General features: G+C 33.4%; 2 protein-coding genes across 9 annotated transcripts; one reads left to right on the top strand and one right to left on the bottom strand.

The window, feature by feature from the left end:
- Positions 1–1,204: 1,204 nt before the first annotated feature.
- LOC117925826 (protein EI24 homolog) lies at positions 1,205–14,858 on the bottom strand. Of its 8 annotated transcripts, none has more exons than XM_034844923.1 (13): positions 14,707–14,856; positions 13,593–13,658; positions 11,900–12,050; positions 10,008–10,060; positions 6,650–6,778; positions 6,455–6,518; positions 6,147–6,211; positions 5,917–5,999; positions 4,109–4,185; positions 3,163–3,278; positions 2,297–2,399; positions 2,040–2,146; positions 1,205–1,421 (listed from the first exon to the last, which is right to left on the bottom strand). In XM_034844923.1, exons 1-11 carry the CDS (start codon positions 14,805–14,807, stop codon positions 2,333–2,335), a joined length of 972 nt encoding a protein of 323 aa, XP_034700814.1. In that variant the 5' UTR covers positions 14,808–14,856; the 3' UTR covers positions 1,205–1,421; positions 2,040–2,146; positions 2,297–2,332. The 8 variants fall into 8 exon arrangements, with proteins under 8 accessions (XP_034700814.1, XP_034700812.1, XP_034700813.1 ...); XM_034844921.1 differs by having other exon boundaries at positions 6,126–6,211; positions 14,707–14,855; XM_034844922.1 differs by having other exon boundaries at positions 2,065–2,146; positions 6,126–6,211; positions 14,707–14,855.
- A 750-nt stretch (positions 14,859–15,608) lies between these two features.
- Positions 15,609–18,054, top strand: LOC117926428 (cx9C motif-containing protein 4). Its single transcript, XM_034845523.1, has 2 exons — positions 15,609–15,732; positions 17,605–18,054. Exons 1-2 carry the CDS (start codon positions 15,647–15,649, stop codon positions 17,708–17,710), a joined length of 192 nt encoding a protein of 63 aa, XP_034701414.1. The 5' UTR covers positions 15,609–15,646; the 3' UTR covers positions 17,711–18,054.
- The last annotated feature ends 954 nt before the right edge of the window (positions 18,055–19,008 follow it).

Here is a 19,008-nt window from a genome sequence, read left to right as displayed (position 1 = left end):
AAAGTTTTAAATAATTATCATTATCTTTCATCTTTCTTTTCTACTTTTCAAACTTTCGTGATAAATTAAATAAGAAATTGATTTTTTTTTCATTTTTTTTTTGTAATTCAAAGAGAGTTTTTAGTTTTGTTGGGTTTCACAAGAATGTTAAGAAAAAGAAAAAAAATTATAAAGAAAATAATTATTGTATTTAATCAATGTAAAACATGTGAAAAATATCATATGTAATAATAAATAATTAAAAACTTACATATTTTCAAATTATACAACTTTTATATAAAAATAAAATAAGTTAAAAAGACCATGTAAAATAAATTCCAATCTATTTTATCATTTTTCCGCCTTTTCTTTTAGGCTATGGTTGGTTCCTAGAAAGTAGTATGGAAATAAAAAACGATTAATGAAATTAATTTTCTCATATTTAGTTTTATCATGAAAAAAGAAAATCAAATATAATTAAAATTAGTTAAAATTTTATATATTTTAAAATTATTTAATCTTTATATCATACCAAAAAATAAATAAAATAAATTTGAAAAAAACATATAAAAATAATTTATTAACTTTAAATTTATTTTTTGATTTTTCCTTTCACTTTTCCTCTTTATTTTCTTTCCCTCTTATTTTTTCCTCAAATTTTCTAGGAACCAAACCTGGCCTTAAATTTTCCAAAAATTATGCATGAAAATATGGTTCTTTTATTAAAATAATAATATATTTGGTATTTTTAGACAATAATTACATGGTATGGTACAATTTTGACAACATATCAACAAAATAATTATAATTTGTCAATACAGAGGGTAAAAGAGACAAATAGGACAATAAGAAATCCAAGAAAACCATTTATTTTCTATTGCTCTACTTTCCCTGGAAAATGATGGAAAATCTCAGTTTCGCCATCTTGTATTTGTATGTATTAACATAATTAACCTAACATTTGTTTGGTTCTTTCTACTCTTTGGTTGCTTTGAAACAGGGCAAACCCAAGCGCTTTACTACGAATTTTCTTTCTTTTTCTTTTTCTCTACTTTTCCTCAACTTTCTCAACAACCAAACAGATCCCATATTTTTAAATTGTTTCCGGACTGTCCCCATTTTTCAATTTCAACTTTCCAACCAACTAAAGTTTGACCTAGGTTTGCTTGCATCCAAATGACTTCTTAAACAATGGCTTGTTTTTCAAGTAAATGTTTTCAGACCATTCAACAAACCATAATGAAATTTCATTCAGATCATAAATGGGAGAACTTTGAAATATTCCCCCCTCCCCCCTTTTTTTGGCCAATGAGTATTTAACATTATTTTCAACACTTTTCTTAATTTAAACGTTTCATATTTCAAACTATATATACATGAAACATACTTGAGGAAAGATAATTACATGCTTATTTTTGCGCAAATCTCTGTAGAGTTCATACCTGCACAAAGGAAATAACAAAATTTCGGGAAAATGAATAGAAGAATCGTAGAAAGCTTGCGGGAAAGGATGGGCAAAAGAATATATACATAATTTTTTTAAAAAAAATATACTATATTTCTTTAGCATTTTCCCTGGCAACCCAAACTAGAGAATTTGAATTCCTTCATTTTTTATTTTTCTTTCCCTACTATTTACTTTTTATTTTTTGATAATCGAAGAACCTTCCATGAACAAGCCCTTAGAACTCTCCATAGGGAGCCGAACCTCGGGATGCTGACCATCCCGCAACAACTAGCAGCGGATAAATTCAGGGTATCATCAATGACAAAATTTGAACCCAAGACCATGTGTCACTTACTGGTACCACACTTTCCAATGTTCATCCCGATCAACTAGGCTACCATGACGGGTAATTTCCCTACTATTTTCTGATTCTACTCTTTCTTTTCCTCTCCCTACTATTTTTTTTAGGGTCCAGAAAGAGTCTAGGTTTTTAAGCAACAAACTAACACAATCTCAAGGATGATTTCCCAAAGTCAATTATCAAAAATATCATCACTAGTCTTTTTCTTTTCTTTTCTTTCACAATTTATACACAAAATATGCATAATGTTACCTCTGAAATACTGTTTTTGCTTCACCTTCAACAACTGCACATAATTTACATGGACATTAGGCATAACTTCTCAGAGCTTTTGCTTGTAAAGATGAAAAATCGGACTCCTGGTAAATGAAAACACGAAAATGGATTAATGATATGGACGAATGTGAGTGTTCAGAATTCAAGTGCTAAAGCAGATGATAAAATGATGTTTTGGGTAAGTCACTAAAGCAAGTATTTCATCCATTTTGATAAAAACCAAATGGACTTACTGTTCAAAGTGTGTATAATCATTAAATCATGACTTCTTAGAGTGCTTTATTGCTTTGTGTTTGTCCTCGAGATTTGAGGGAAATGAGAGACAAGACCCGCAGCCTACACAATGAAATAATTAATGAGAGACATGCAGAAATAGTAGCATCTTGTGGTAATAAAATGAGAAACAAGACTAAAAAACAGTTTAGTTCATTTTCAAGGATCACAAAATTTGTTGTCAATCAGCATGAATATTCTCCTTGAGCAGTTGACATGACAGCAAGAATATTCACAAACAATTTCCAGATCTGGTTTTGCCTTTAGGCAATTAGAAGCTTTCATATCATAGTGGTTCTCAACAGGTCTACCCAAGAACTGCTTTACAGTGTAAAAGTAATATTTGCTTGGCAATGGTAGACTATAACAAAAACAATATCAAAATTTCAACCAAAAAGGTCGTAAGTGATTGAAGCTATAATCAAAATCTTCATGAACTTTTGCCCTAAGACATGATTATTAAATAGTGATATTAGTGCATTAATCTATTTAAATTCTATTTATTCTGGTTTTGGACCGTGTACTTTCCTACGGTTTACACTATCTTTTCATTCGTTAGACTTGAGGAATAATCCACTTGGAAATGTTTAAAGCTCCAAGGAGAAAAAGCTACCACTTCTAATTTTCTACTTTCTTGAGACAAAGAACAACCGACTACCTTAATGCAGATAAATAGCAGACAAGTTCATCATTTCAGATGGCAACAAGGTGTGTGAGCAGAGAGAGCAAAGAAAAAAAAACAATTTGTCATATTTCTGTATTCCTTTAAGCAATCCCATTAAATACATCCTTTAAGCAAACTGAATGAGTAAAGTGAACATCTTACGACAAAGTATCTGCTGCATAAAATATAGGAAGCCTTCCCAATCCAGCACCTTTCCATTTTCTTCTTCGAGAATCAATAACTTGCTCAGCTTCTGAGCCTGTTGCTGTCAGAACAAACTGAAAAACAAATCTATTACCACAATCAGTCCAAAAAAATATAAAAGAAATACCAGCCTATAAGTCGTCAAAGCTGTGGATTTCAGAAGAGAGGAAAATCTTTGGCACCAAAATCATTGTTGGAGAGAGGGTTTTGAAGTCTGTTATTTCCAGCTATTTTTATTAGAGTGGATTCTGGATGCCTTGACATATTGCCACAATCATTCTCTTCTTGCCCTTTTTGCCATCCATTGCTATAGTATGAGAACACTTTGAAGAAAAAAAGTTCAATTTCATTTTCTAAAGATTGATAATTTTAAGGAAAAAAAAAAAATCAAATGCGAATGCATCATATGCATCATTTATTATATATGTGTGGGGAGATATGCTTAAAATGCATTAAGTACAGGTGATTATTGTTTTGCACAAAAAAAGTATCATATGTATGTGTGACATTGTGCTTTTAAGTTCTCGACAACTATGCATAGAGGTCATCAAGTGTTCTCACAACCTTGACCAATTTTTGAACTATGTATTCCTGTCGTAGCGTTATCAAGTCAACTTGCATCATCTTTACTAGGTGAAAATATTGGTACATGGAAGACAACTATTTAACAAGGTAAAATTACAAAATGAGGTTAGTTCAGAAGGGTGCGGCTATGTTGACATATTAGACACAGAAGAAAGTTGGAATTGAGAAATTTTTTATTTAAAAAGTCATTAATGTTAAGCAAGAATGTACACTAGTATAGAGGATGAAGATAATATTGAAAGAAAAGATAAAAGAAATTAAGAATTTCTTCTCTAAGTCATAATATTAAGCAAGAAAAAAAGAAAAAAAGAAGATATACCAATGGAAAGAGTATAGCCATAACCCCATAGCTCACAAGAGGAGAGAAAAAGAAGATAGCCAGAACGCATGGATTTCCTGAAAGATCATTCCATTGAAGAAAAAAGAAAACTATTTTAACATACGATCTCAAGATCCCGAATAAGGATTGTGAAACAAAAAAGAGTAAGGCCCTGTTTGGTAACTCTCTTCATAATGAGTTTTTGAAAATTGTCTTCTGATGTTTTGTAAAACAAAAGTCTATTTGGGAACCTAAATTGTTTTTAACTTGTTTTCCATATTTTAAAAATAACTTTTGGATGTAGTGCTTTATTTTTAATCATTATCCATATTTATACAATTGTTTTTTAAAACAACCCTTTGAAAATAAGTGAAAGCAGCTGAAAACAATTAAAAGATGTCCTTTGAAAACACCATATTTTCTATTTTTAAGAACATAAAACTATTTTTTGTTTTCTGGTTGCCAAATTTGTTTTTTCTATTTTTTGTTCTAGAGAACAGAAAATCGTTTTCGAAAATAGCTACCAAACAAGGCCTAAGCAATTACTAAAGAAAACTTTCCAAAACACCATACAATTTTAAAGTTAAAGTTTAAACAACACTATCTTTTTAGTTTACAATCACATATCTAAGATGCTTTCCAATCCAAAAACATGACAAAATAAACTGGCACTTAAGGTTTTTGTTGTCCCCTCTTCCCCTTTGGGTTATTGAGTGAGGATCAACCCATGATCATGTATTTTGGTGTGCTCTTTCTTAGATGTTGTTTCTAATATATTTTTTGCTTGCCTATCAAAAAGAAAACTATCTATATATTTGAATATTTTAATCTCAAACCCAAAAGATTAGGAAAAATAAATTATCACCACTTGACCACATTCTAGTGTTCCAAATTTTCTACAACAGCTTTCCAAGACCAAGGGCCTGAAGTAGGCTTGGCCCAGCCCTAAACCAGCCCCTTGTGATTTTTCAAGATCAATGGCCTGCTTCAGTCAGGCTCTAATGTTCATTCCCAAAAAAAGATGTAATGGCCAATGGTTTTGCGCTATTGCCCAAGGAAAATCAATCTCTCCAGCTTAATATTTTGCAAAATCAAAACCATATACACTACTGTCTTTTTTTTTTTTTTTTTGGTAGGAGAAGTGTGCTTTGGTACACACATTTGGAAAAAAACAGAAAATGGGAAGCCAAATTTGTAAAATCCAGACTTAATATATTTACCCAAAAATAATTAGAATTTTGTGCACTTTTCAGTCAAAGATAGGACGTTTGATTACCTAGGTACTACCTTTTCATGATATAGGTACCACCTTTGACCACCCAAGTACTACCTTTGACCTGACATGTAGATTTCTTCACACATTTTGATACAAAATTAATAGATTTCTAAGGACTGTTATTTGAGATGTTGTCAATGAAATTTATTCCAATGCAAGGATTATAGCTTAATTACATCTCTTCAAAATATTCATTATTTATGATGCCAAGACTCTTCAACTTCACATAACATACCAATGTCATCACGACATGACCAAGAGTGTAGGTCAACTTGTTTTATTAGTCCTAAATTGATGTGGTTGGATTTTAATCATCTCCAATGTCACACTATCAAGAATAGAGAAAAATCAATAGAATGAGGAGTTTCATTATTTACTATGAAAAACAGATTTTTTTTTTTTTTTTTAATGTTATGGCAAACCACTTGACAAACAGTTAAAGTACGCCATTGGATACCAACAACAACATTTGACAAAAAGATGCAACCCATGATCTATGAAGCAATCAACTCATAGTGGAAAAGAATATTACCAAAGCCTGCAAAAAATGCCCAGTTGGATTCAAAGAAATCCAGCCTTTTATCCAAACCCAGTTCAGAAAAATTCCATTTGTACCTAAGAAGTTGAGAAATGCAATAGACAATCATCAGAAGATCTGCACCGTAACTAGGAAGTTGCAAAATTATCTGGGTGAATACTACTTGCAACATATGAGACAGCATAAGCAAATGAAGCACATACTCAAAACAGTAATAGGCATACATCCAGGATAGAAGTAGGAAATTGAGTGCCTTCCCAATGTAGGGTATAAATCCTGTAGCATAAACCTGCAAAGAATCCCAAATATTAAGGTCTAAGAAGAGTTATGTATAATGATAGAAATGTAAGTAAATGGTACAATTTATTGCATGCCAATAACACGTCTGTTAATGACTTCTTACAAACTTCCCATAAAATTATCCTAAGAACAGAAAGATATTTGGAAAGAACCTTATGATATAGAAGATGATGATGATGAACGTACTGTGACAAAAAGAATAAAAAATTAATAATATAAAAACATGTCTCACCTCCAGGAAGAAGAAACTCAAGAGAAGAACTGAATAGACCTGTTCTCCTATTCCAATCACAATCCTGTATAAATGATATAACAAATGAATTCCATACATGTGTGGTAAATGACAGAAATAATTTTAGGAGAATTGCCTGGAATCAGAAGTTAGAACTGATGACTACATAAACAGTAACAAAAGTAGGAACTTTACCCTCCAAGGCCAGCGTGTTTATCAATATAAGCTGGGTTTTGCAAGGTATCCTTTTGGCTTGAGGGTACTGGTACAGTTGGCTCATGTCTTCCCATTGCAGCAAAACCATATTTAGCAATGTCATTGTACCTGAAATTAAGCATCCCTTTTAAAACTTCAGATTTGGATACAAATAGAGTTACACATTGGAATGATTAAAAGGACAATTTAAACCAACAAACACTCTAAAATGGGAAATTATACAAAATAACATATTATCATATTCCATCCAATTTATGGCATTGGTACAATCACATTCCACACTAGTGTACAAGATTTGCAGCTACTTATTTTCCTAAAAGACATACTAGATTTTCATCAGAATTGCCATCATCCGCACCCTTTGAAAAAAGAAAAGTTCAGCACAATTCTCATAACTTGTAGAACCATCCTTTGGCTAGGATTCTCAAAAGAGCACCCATCAACATTCAATTTCAGATGGTTAGGGGACATGGGATCAAAATATAAGAAACCACTACCCTCCTAAGTAAGGAGATCATTCTTCCAATCCTGAAGAATATCAGAAAGGAAAGCCATGTGAACCCTTGACAGTAGAATTGAAAACTTAGACTCTATCCTAAACATACCATGGATGACTATATATATTCTTTTGATAGGTACAAATATGGAATTGAAATAAAAGGCCTCCAGAAGGGGTGCAACCCAGGTAGAAAAAATGACAACTAAATATCCTAAAAAATTCTTTTGTTCTTTCCTACCAAATGCCCTAAATAATAATAATAGCTAACAATTGGTTTGCCCGTCTGCGGCTGTGGAACCGCTCGATTGTCTAAGGCTGAGTTCTCCTTCTGTTTGGGTTCTCAGCCTCTAAGGATGTTGTTTCAAGATGGAAGGATGCTGGACCTAACGGGAAGTGCCAAAAAGGGTCTTATGGGAAGGGATTTGGTGGTTAGGGCTGAGGATGTGGAGAATTTTAGGGTCTTAGGCTAGCAGCAATTCAATGGGGAAGATGGTATTTTTCAAAAGCCTTCCCTGTAAGTTTGCCGAGTTTACTAGCTTTTTGGGGATGGCAGTGGCAGGATTCGAGAAGGAAATTACCTCCCTCCACAAGAAAATGGAGGCTAGAAAAGGGTGTGGATAACAGATTTCAGGGGGAAAGAGGAAAATGTTCTTGTCATCCAATGTTAGGAGAGAAATTCATAAATTGGAATGCTTGGTTAATTACTGTAGCTCACTTCTCTCTGTCAAGGTAAGGGGTAGGAGCAGTGGGTTTAATCCCTCCTGTTGTGAGGATGCTTTTTCTTTCTGCAGTTGTGCTTCTGGGTTTTAGAGAAGTGCCTAGGGTGTCTTCGCTTCCTTAATGGTTTTTAGGGTCTAGGGTTTTGTTTATTGTGGGGATGGTTGGTTTTTGTGCCTTTTTTCTCTCTTGCTTGCCTGCTGGCCTTTATTGTATACTTCACGTGTGCTTTGTTGTGCCACATTGGCTTTTAATATATTCTCTCTATTCACTTATCAATATATATATAATAGCTAACAAAATAAATAAAATAAACTTACAAAAGATCCTACTTTTTCAACTCCTAAGACCAGTCAGGTCCTCGTCAAGGAAGTGAGGTCATAGGGGAATCTAACTAATTATCCTTGAAGAAAAGGATTTCATTGATGAATGACTACACCTAAATGAACATTCATAAGATTACACCACAATGACTTCCTAACTTGTTAAATCTTCACTGAACAGAGAACTTGAGAAAAATATATTGATAGCTACATCAGGACAAATCTTTCACAAAATTTAATATTGAATCTTGACCTGATAGCATATCTAATATAGGGGAAGAAAGCAGAAAAAATCACTGAGGGTACTTCCAATTATCTTCGTGAATTTCTCTTGCGACCACATTGGAAACCCACAGATTGTTATGCATGTCATATCTACTTTGAATGAGCACATGCCACAAATAATTCTCTGGGAAACCTACAAAGCCTCTTTACACTAGGAGCTTAACAGAGCACCAGCTTGGCTATCAAGGACCACCCAAAAATGGTATTTGTAAAATAATAAGTCCCAGGGTTTTATCCCTATCAACCTCACGAAACATTGCTTCCATAACCTATCCAAACTCAAAAGGTACTTTCTGGAGCACTAGCTTAATCCTCAGGAATGGAAACCATCAACACCCTCAATCCTAGGTCTATCAGTGGTTGCACTAATATAAGCTGAGCAAGAACTTAACAATAGATAAACATTCTCAGTGGTGTGCATTGGGAATAGACACAAATGAATTACGTACTGAAGCCCAAGTGCTTGCATGTTTTCATCCAAATGGCCTCTGAATTGCTTAAATTACCTTCCCACATTGGCTTCAGTTAAGCATTTAAATTATAAAAGAGAGCCTTCAATACCAACCACCATTCTATGTGCAAGTGTATTGAATTTATCAAGCTCAATCCTAGCCAAATCTAAGTTCATTTCCATAACTGAGAAGGATTGATTTAGTTCAAACACAGCTGAAGAGTAGCAAAGTTAAAAGACTTCACACTCTCCTTCATACAAGCAAAGGGTGGTATGGCATTTTCAGAGCTAACTGAGAAGAGAAGGCAGTACAGAAAAGAAGCAGATCATGCAACCACACAACATGAGCTCCAAGCAATGATATAGAGGCCATCAGACACAGATTATTGTCATCCTATTTAAACATTGCTCAGCCATTCGTGGTAGCCCTACTATATGAAGATCAAAAATATTTTTGTACATTAATTTTAGATGGGAATCTTCCTGAAAATGAACAGCCGCCTCTTCTAGTTGGGGGGTGGAAGCAACCAAACCACTTAGGATGAGTACATTCATATGTATCTAACTTAGTTATTGGTTATTTTTATGCTGAATAAAACCATGAAGCAACAAACAATGAGAAAATTACTAGCCAAGAACATACTTTGTTCAACCAATGAACTTGGTAATTCTTACCACTTGGTTTGATGCTAAAAGCCCCACCAAGATAGCATCTAAAACCTGAATTAAATGTAATTGAAGAAAGTAGATAATGCATCTCTACAAAATATAACTCTGGTCCAGAGAAATAATTGACCATATAATTGTTATAACAGCAATCTGTAACCCCGTAAACAATATGGCCATGCAAATAGCATATTATGACTGTTCAGCTGTCAAGATGAAAATAGCTTAATGCACAGGCTAGGTCATCCATGTTGAAATACTTCAAATAATTGCTACAATGAAGATAACAAGTCCATCATGGTAGCAGTTTCCTTTTTCTGTTTCCACAAAAACAAGAAGCTTACCGAACTACAGAAAGTAGCATAACAAAAGTAAGAGAAAAAGAGTGAAGAATACCAGATGTTGCTCAGAATAAGACTGAATACATACAATGGGTAGAACCATAACACCTGTAAAATTATTAAATATAGCAATCAGAACTACATATCTTTTCTTTTTTTATCAGAAACAGGACTTATGTCATGTCAACTGAGATAAGATGCAAACCTAAACAATCAGTAATAAGAAAAAACTAAACAAAAATTGGAAAATCACCAAAATTTACATTTAAATGGCTCATAATCATTTCAAAATGGAATTTATTTACTTTTTTCCCTAATAGGACATTTCAACAAGTTGCATATAACAAAAACCTTCAGGTTCTAATAAACAAAAGACCTAAAAGAACATAATCAATGAAGTAACAAAAAAATACTGCTTTTGAAGCTCCAGATACAACCACATTGTGGAAGCAAATGAGTAAACTCAGCAGGGAAGAACCTTTGATGGGACAACTTTAAAAGTGTCACAAAAACATTGGTAAACAACAAGTGTTTTAGAAAAAAAAACATTAAATGACAAAGAGAGAGAGAGTGGATGAGCCCCAATGGCCATAACACTTCATTGTGGCAGAGATACAAGAGAATCAATCCCACTGCCAATTAATCTCCCCAGGAAGTTTGTGTGGTAAGATGCACCATTCAGCACGTGCCAGCAGGTACAGGCCGTTCAAGAATAAGGGACTGATTGATGGATCTTATAACATGGAAATATTTTCTCTTTAAGTGTGGTAACATAGCTTGCCAGGACATTGGGTTCCTGAATCTAGTGGATCAAGCTGTCCCAAAATGAATTGGATGCCCAATGTTCTATAGAAAGAAATAAAAATGAAAAATAAAATAAAACCTCTCAATTGTTGTGGCAATTGATCTTTGCACTTTTTGGCATTCAGTGGATGTTGAGTTGTTCAGTTAGTGAGGTCCTTCTAAGTTGGCATGGGTCCTTTGTGGGTAAAAAGAGGAAGAAGGCTTGGAAAACTACTCCGTTGTGCATGTTTTGCGCTTTATGGCAGGAGAGAAATAGGAGGGCTTTTGACAACTTTGAAAGCACGGATCAAACAATTAAAAATTCTTTTTTGTATCTATTTTGGGATTAGGTTAGATTGTACATTGAGGGTGGATATTTATCATTGTTAGACTTTGTGGATTGGGTAGGCTCACGATAGGGTGCGGTAGCAGGTTTGTGTCTTCGCACCTTTTTGTCCTTTTTTCTTTATATACAACATGTATACTTTCTTTCCTTTAATACAATTCTTATTTACCTATCAAAAAAATAAAAAAATAAAAAAGTAAAAACCTCTTAATTTATGGTTTTCTCATATTATAAAGGAAAAGGAAAAGGAAAAGAAAGAAAAAAAATTGTGAAGCAGATATATGAAATGGCTATATTTCTTCCATATATGTAGATAGTGATACATTGAATTCCTTAACTGTGGTTGATCTAATCATCAGTTTAGGACCTTTTCTCTTTCCTTGCAAACCTATTATGCTTTTTTTCTTTTGGGCCAGCTTTGTTTTTTCATTAATTGTTTTTATTACTTTCACCAACCATCCCAAATTTAAAGCTAAATATGCAAGAGTAAAAAATTTGAAAAAATAATAAAGGATATAACATGAATGAACTTAAAAGGAAAAATACATCCACCAGTACAGAACCACAGAGACAAAACCAAATATAGAGAAGTTTTTCCTACATTATTAAAGGTTAGCAAGCTTCAACATAACTATTAAGATTATTGACAAACAATGCGAATTGATCATTTGTAACGCCAATTCTATAAAGTGAAAAATTGACTTAATGGCAGCCAATAAGTTATAAGCCCAGCATTAATGATGCATCAGATACACTCATTATGTATGTTCCACAAGATAGTGTACAAGGGATAATATGATACCAAAATAGATACTTACATAAAAAAGTTGTATGAGTCCATGACGTAAGAAGGAATAAAATTTTAAAATACCACCAAATGGGCATGGCTCTTGAAAACCAAGCTGTAAGCAGTGATCAGGCAATATCCATTGGAGTGTTGGGATGACAACTGACTTTAAGACAAAGATACTGCAAGGAAATGAAGATTGAGATGTTCAAAATATTAAAAGAGCATGTTTCAATATCCAACAAAAAATTTTACTTGTCAGAAAAAGGTCCAACAAATGCTTTAATATGTCGACCAATGTTTCATAGATTTGGGTACAGATGTTGGGTCTGGGTGTATAATCCTTCATGCCTCTCTTTTCTCTTTTACCCCTATCTTTTCTTCCTTATCCCTAAATATTCTTATAAGGGTGACCTTTCCAACAAACTATCTCTTTCTTCAATGTACTATATGCTAAGTCAAAAGTAAAGAAATAAATCAATTAAATCAAGTAGTGATATCTAAAGCAAAATAGGAGTATTCAACATGGATTCAACACCAAAACCCATGTCATACTGTGCCATTATAGGTACCCTGGGTAAAGTTCAAGAGTCCAGGTATCATAGATGTCAACTAACAGAGGATGCAGACAGACAAAATCTGAAATATTTAAGATTCACAAGTGGACCTTGTGTATGATGAGTTCAACTTTGTTTAACCCTAGGAGTGGCAAGAAGAACAATCTTCTCTCTTTTGGGGACCATGTTAACACAAATTTGGTTAAGAATTGGTAGGAGATGATGAAAAGTTCAGTTTTGATATCTTAAGCAAAGATAAAGTATTTTAGGTTCTTTTGTTTATGTATGTGATCATTGTTATAAAGTGTCTTTAAGTTCTTATTTGGTATATATTCCTTTTAGCAAAAAAAAATATTGTACAACCTATTTCATATATTGGTAATACCTTATGAAAATAAGCTTCATTGTAGAATAAAGAAAGTTATTAAGAATATCTCTATAAATATTTTAGGATATTAGGGGAACAAGTTGTTAGAATGACATGAACTTGTAAAGATTGCATAAGATGGGCAGAGAGAAAGAGTGGAGATACCCAATGGAGCCCTCATAGTTTAGAATGTAGATACTTAAATACTATGAGTAGACAAACATGGAATTGTTTCGATGTTTGGAAATTGTATCTATGTGCTCTTTTCTTTGCAATTTCTCTCTATAATTTCTCTATAATATAGATGATTGTTTCTCCATCATCTGTGCATATAGCCATGGTTGAACAAAGCATATTAAAACCCAATGTACTTTTGTGCATGAATTATTTTATCTATATATCATTGCACCAACAAGTGGCACTGACGCTTCTACTAGCATAACAATAATCCATAACCAAAGGTTTTAGGAAGACTATTTTAGCAAGCTTCATCCCTTCAGTTTTAGTGTGTTTTAGATTCTTGGCTTCCATGTTTCACATTATTTTAATTCCTCAAAAAAAAAAAAATTTAAATAAATAAAAAGTTAACCAGTTGAACTAGGTCTAGTTGAATTGAGAACTTCCCTTTCCAGCACTGCAAATAATCCAAACCTTTTAATTTTCTTCAACTACATATTTCTTAGCAACAAAAGAGCACATTAGCCTGTCTAAGGTGGGTCCAATTTAAGGTCCTACTCAAAGCATATATCAGAATAAATTTGAATACAAATATGTGCATACATGTAGAAAGAGATGATTACCTTCCCAAGAAAATCAAACCATTCAATAGAAAGCACTGTCCTGTTCGGATCAAAAGCTTCCTCGATCTACAGCAGAATTAAACATGTTAATATTCAGTGTTCCAAGACATAGGAAACAAACTTCTCAATCACAAAAACATTCCACCATGTGGAGCTTGAGAAAACAAACAAATCCACTATAACCAAGCCCAATATAAAATGTGGAAGACTTTTTTTCCTCTCTCCTTTTCTTTGCTTTTCCTTAATTTTCTCAGCAACCCTATGGTGAAGGAAGCAAAAAAATGTAGAAGTGAAGTTAAATAAAAAACTAGTGTTCCATCTGGTTCCCGATAAAACATTGAAAGGGAAACTCTTCAAACCCATAGATTTTTCATTGTTTGAAACCCCACTACTTGGGCTTAATTTATGCAAATTGGCATTCCCTTTAAAGAAAAACTTATGAGAGAAAAAAAGAGTCAAACTAATCTCCTATTTTCTTGGATTTTCAGTGATTTTTCTCAGCAAACAAAGGAAGGAGGAAGCAAAAAACGTAGAATTGAATTTAAATAAATTTAAAAACTAGTGGCTGTTTGGTTACTGAGAAAACATAAGAAAACTTCCCAATCTCATAGATTTTTCATTATGTAAAGCACCACCAAACTTGGGCTTAGTTTATGTAATCTCCATTCCTTCTTCTATCCCCTCTGCTTTTCTTTGCTTTTCCTTAATTTTCTCCGGCAAACAACAGCCCAAAAAGCTTAAAAACCGTGGAATTTAATTCAAAAAATCTTTAGAGAAAGATTTTTTTTTTATATTAATTAAATACTGCTCTATTTGGTTGCCCAGAAAAAAAAAAAAAACACCGGAAATAAACTTCCCAATCGCATAGAATTTTTCCTTACACGTCAAAAACCAAAAACCCCCACCACAACCAAGCCAGATACATCTGTAGGAATCACGCAATTTTCTCATTCTCTCAAATTATTAAAAAAAAAAAAAAAAGAAGGACAAAAAGACTCAAACTTTTCTTCTATTTTCTCAGCAACCAAACAAGAAAGGGCGCCAAAAAGCGTGGAATTGAAGCAACAGTTTCTCTACATAGAAAAAAAAAAACGTAGAGAGAGGGAGAGGGAACCTGCGGCAGAGAATGAAGACCCTATGGAGACAACAAGCTTCTCGGAAACCCTCGAACCACAGCAAAAGGGCTTGGCCTAGTTTTGATCTCAACACCCCCATTAGCGGCGGTTCTTTCCTTTTTAGTGACACGAGTCGAGAGAATTTAAAGGCGTCGACCAATTAATATATTTGCATCCACCAACCTTATGCTTATGCTTATGGAGTATTTGAATAATTAATAATTTATCAAAATTAAAAAAATAAAATAAAAATTAATCTTTGTCATCTTCCCTCCTTGGAATATGTTTCGTAAAATAAAATTTTAAATGAAAATTCCAATCATAGCCTCCATATTTATTACATTTAATTAAAAAATTAATTATTAAAATTATTTTTATTTTTAAAATAATTTAAATTATAAATTTTAACACATGTTGTTTCCATTGATGCTTTCCCACCAAGTTTTTATGGGTAATACTGTTGTTATGAAATTTTCTATTATTTTTTTTTTTATTTCAATTCAATGATGATGATGATGATTTTTTTTTTATTTAGAGTATAAAATAGTTTTTAAATTTATAAATTTGATAAAATCTTTATAAAAAAATATTTTTTAACAATTTATTCTCAAAAATATTATTTTTAAGAATGAATAAATTTTAGTTTTTTTTTTTACTATTTTTGTAGAATATTTTAAATAATATCTTAAAACGTTTTGTTTCAAAACCCTTTTGATAAGAATTGAAATTGTATTTAAAAACTATTTTTAAAAATTAATTTTTAAAAATATAAAAGAAAGAAAATAATAAAATATAAAAAAAAATAATAATAAATTAAAAATTTATAAATTATAATTATTTACTACTTTTCCACAAAACAGCTTAAACGGAGGATGCTCGTAGAATATATAGTAAATAGGAGATGACACAGAGGGTTGAATTTTGAAAGAGAGAGGAGGGATGCCAAAGCAGAGTAAAGAACCCTGCAAGAAGGAAGCTTGTGATATTCAAGCTTGTCTCTCCAAGAACAATTTCCTCCCCCAAAAGTAGGTTCTCCCCAAATTTTCCTTTTGTTTTTCTCCTTTCTATGTCCTGTTTGGTTCCCGAGAAAATCAGAGAGAAAAAAAGTTTCGAATCATTTCCTTTAGGTTTCCAACAAAAGAGGAAAAAAATAGGGACAAAATGGGTTTGTAAGGCTTAGGTCCGTCGAGCATTAATAAAAGAGAAAGGCAAAATTTTGGTGTTGTGGTTTTAATTCCTTTCCCCATTTCCTTCATTGTCTCAGCAACCAAACAGGGGATCAAAATTTATGGAGCTGTAGGCATTCAAGAACCTTTTTCTTTTTCTTTTTCTTTTTTTTTGCATGATTGATGCAGTATGGGGTTTTGAATTTGTGATTCACTTCAAATTTGAACTGCAAAGGACATCATGGTCTTCCTTTCAACAGCCTCGATCACCAGTTTATGCGTTAGTTATATTTCTTTCAGAAAACCCAAAAGGGAAACCAGAAGGAAAATCTTGTATGACCTATTCAACATGGGTCTAAAATCTCTAATTTTCTCGAAAATTTTCTGCTCCAGATTAAGTAATTTCTAGTATGTTATAGAACATGAGCAGACGTTACTGAAAAGGGTCTCAATTTAGCTCATAGGGTCACAATTATTTGCTTCAGGACATGAATATCATGGGTTGCCCTTGCATTTCTCAACATATTGTTGTAATAACTTTTCCTTTTTGGAAATTGTTAGCTGGATCCTTTTTAGCAAAATGGTCATGATGTTGATTAACTCTGCTTGCTTGTTATACACCCAATTTTTCTAATATCAAACTATTCCTTTCACTGGGGTTGCTTAAGAGCCCGATGATGGGTCATCCAAATAATGACTCTCAAAACAAGCCTGCATAGTTTGATATTGAATGTTATAAAAGGTTCAACCTATCCCTGCTGGATACCAATTGGTTTTCAGATGATACAGTCAAAGTGCAATCTAAGAGTCTTCTTTGGCATTATGGTTTTGCCTGACATCAAATACTCGATTGTTTATCAGTGAATGAAAGATATTCCTGATTTAAAGGATGTTATCATTCATTCATTCTCATCACAAGTGGTCTTAGAAGTGAATACCAACCTAGCGGAAAGTCATTGTTTCATGCCTTATATTCGCCTGTGGGAACTCTGAAATCATCTTCTGGGCCATTGGTCTAATCCTTGGATTTTTGGCATCTTATTGGTATAAACCATAACAATTAGGGTATTGGGTAGAATGGTGGCTGAAGCCCGAGCATTTCATAACGGTTTCCTGAATTTCCTTTGGTGATGGAACCTGCAGTTGCTTGTGATTTTGGGGGTGTAAAACCAATATGATTGGATGTGTTTTTTCAATGAAATATTGGCAGAGGCTCAGCTGTTGGCCTCTTTTAGATAGAAAACACATTTTTTGATCTGCTTGAATTTATGATGCAACTTGAATAGATGCTTATATGATCCATGTTTACTATCTGTGGATTTTATGCTCCATAACAAATGATTCCATACTTGGGAAGTTTGAGATTGATTCGTTCATCTTTGTTGATGTGCATCCTCTTAATTTCATTAAAAGGCCCATTAAACTTGCATGTGCTTGAAGCCCTATGAAGTATCTTTTTTTAGTTTCAAACAATACAGGTGTACTTTGTCCCTTTTGTCTATTTCTACTATTCAAATAATCCATTTATTTACTTCTACAGTATTAGTAAGCTAGTTCTTTGTTTAGCATCACCTAACTTCATTGTGTTTAGAAAAAAAACCGACTTATGGATGATATGGATTTGGTGAAATGGTAAAATTTGTAGTTGAAAACCTAGTTATCATGTGATCTTGATAATAGTTGTAGTTATCATCTTTTTATGTATTTATGTTTTGTTTGCACATGGTACAGGTGTCGTGGAGTGATTGAATTGCTGCAGTCTTGCTGTGAGAAATGCGAGTACAACTCAACACATTGCGGTTCTGTCTCTGACCTTCTGAAGCAGAAGCCCAAATAACAGCCTGTTGCTGTGTTTCAGTCAAAGACAGATAATTTTTGGTTTTGTTCTTCTCTTTTGTCTCCTTTGAGTCCAGGATGACACTGCAGAACTGAAACCTTTGTGCAATGATTTGATTCCTTATTATATCTCAACAATGGCGGCCAAGAAGCTGATTCCATACAAAGATCTAACAACAAGAGGCAGATGAGAGGTAAAAATGGAATTCGTTATTCAGCAGAATTTGAATATAAGAAAATATGCAATAAAATTTCTGGAAGAGCATTTTGACAGTTAAATTTTCATGATCTAAACCTTGGAGGGTAGTTTGCAATAACAGATGGGAATGCTGTCCTTTCTTTTTTTGGTTTGACTGCCTTGCACATCGTTCCACTTAATAATTCTTTTCCAGATAATGTTACCCCAACACCGACAAAAGGAAAAAAAACAAGCAGGGAGTAGTCTAGGAGTTTCACATTTGCATATCAAAATTGTTGCTCTACTACCACAGCTCCTACTCTGCATACTAGCTTCTAGAACAACTATAGCTGCACCTAGTAAAATTGCTGAAGGTGATGTAGGATATCATTTTGACAAAACATCCCACACCAGGGCACCTTAGAACACTCACTTACATGGAATGGAGCTACTTAGAACACTCATTCAAAGTTCCATGCCTCCTGTAGGCACACCGAGTGTCCCAATGAAAAATTGGAGCCCTCTGTGGTGTCTCATATGATTGCAAAGCTGGTTAGAACATTCACTTGGAGTCCCACACCAAGGGTCTCATGATATTGTGGGCTCCTTACATTCATTCAATATTCAATGTTTCATATTGGACCCTGCTCTTTCCCATGTAAATATCGTCCGTGTCAAGCCTAATAAGGCATTAGGGCTTTAAAACATGTTCATCAATTAAGAAAAGCCTATTATAACATGCCCCTCTTCCATTAGTCCCCTTATGTCTTGAAATGAAGACTTCTGCCATGGTCTTTATTCAACGTTACTCTGTGTCTTACTAGTGTACTAATCTAAAAAATACCCTTTCTAATTGTCTCCTACCTATCTCTAAAACTGGTAGTCAAGCACTGTATTCCTTGGTCATCTTCAAGCCATTGTCTTAAAGTCGATGAAGGTGTGTTTGCTTTGGGTGTTTAGTGGGTAGGTTTGCTGGACTTTGGCTGATTGTGATTGGCCTCTTCTCTTCTTCAATTGCTTGCATAGGCATATCAATGCCTGTATGTGTGTGAAGTTAAGTGGTTTTGGAATACTGAATGGAGCATTTTAGCTAGGGGTGGCAAAGTATGGTATAATTCGTC

Source organism: Vitis riparia, chromosome 12, assembly GCF_004353265.1.
Source record: "Vitis riparia cultivar Riparia Gloire de Montpellier isolate 1030 chromosome 12, EGFV_Vit.rip_1.0, whole genome shotgun sequence".
NCBI classification, from domain to species: domain Eukaryota; kingdom Viridiplantae; phylum Streptophyta; class Magnoliopsida; order Vitales; family Vitaceae; genus Vitis; species Vitis riparia.
The sequence above is the reverse complement of the archived record's forward strand: the minus strand, read 5'-3'. Positions and strand labels throughout refer to the sequence as shown.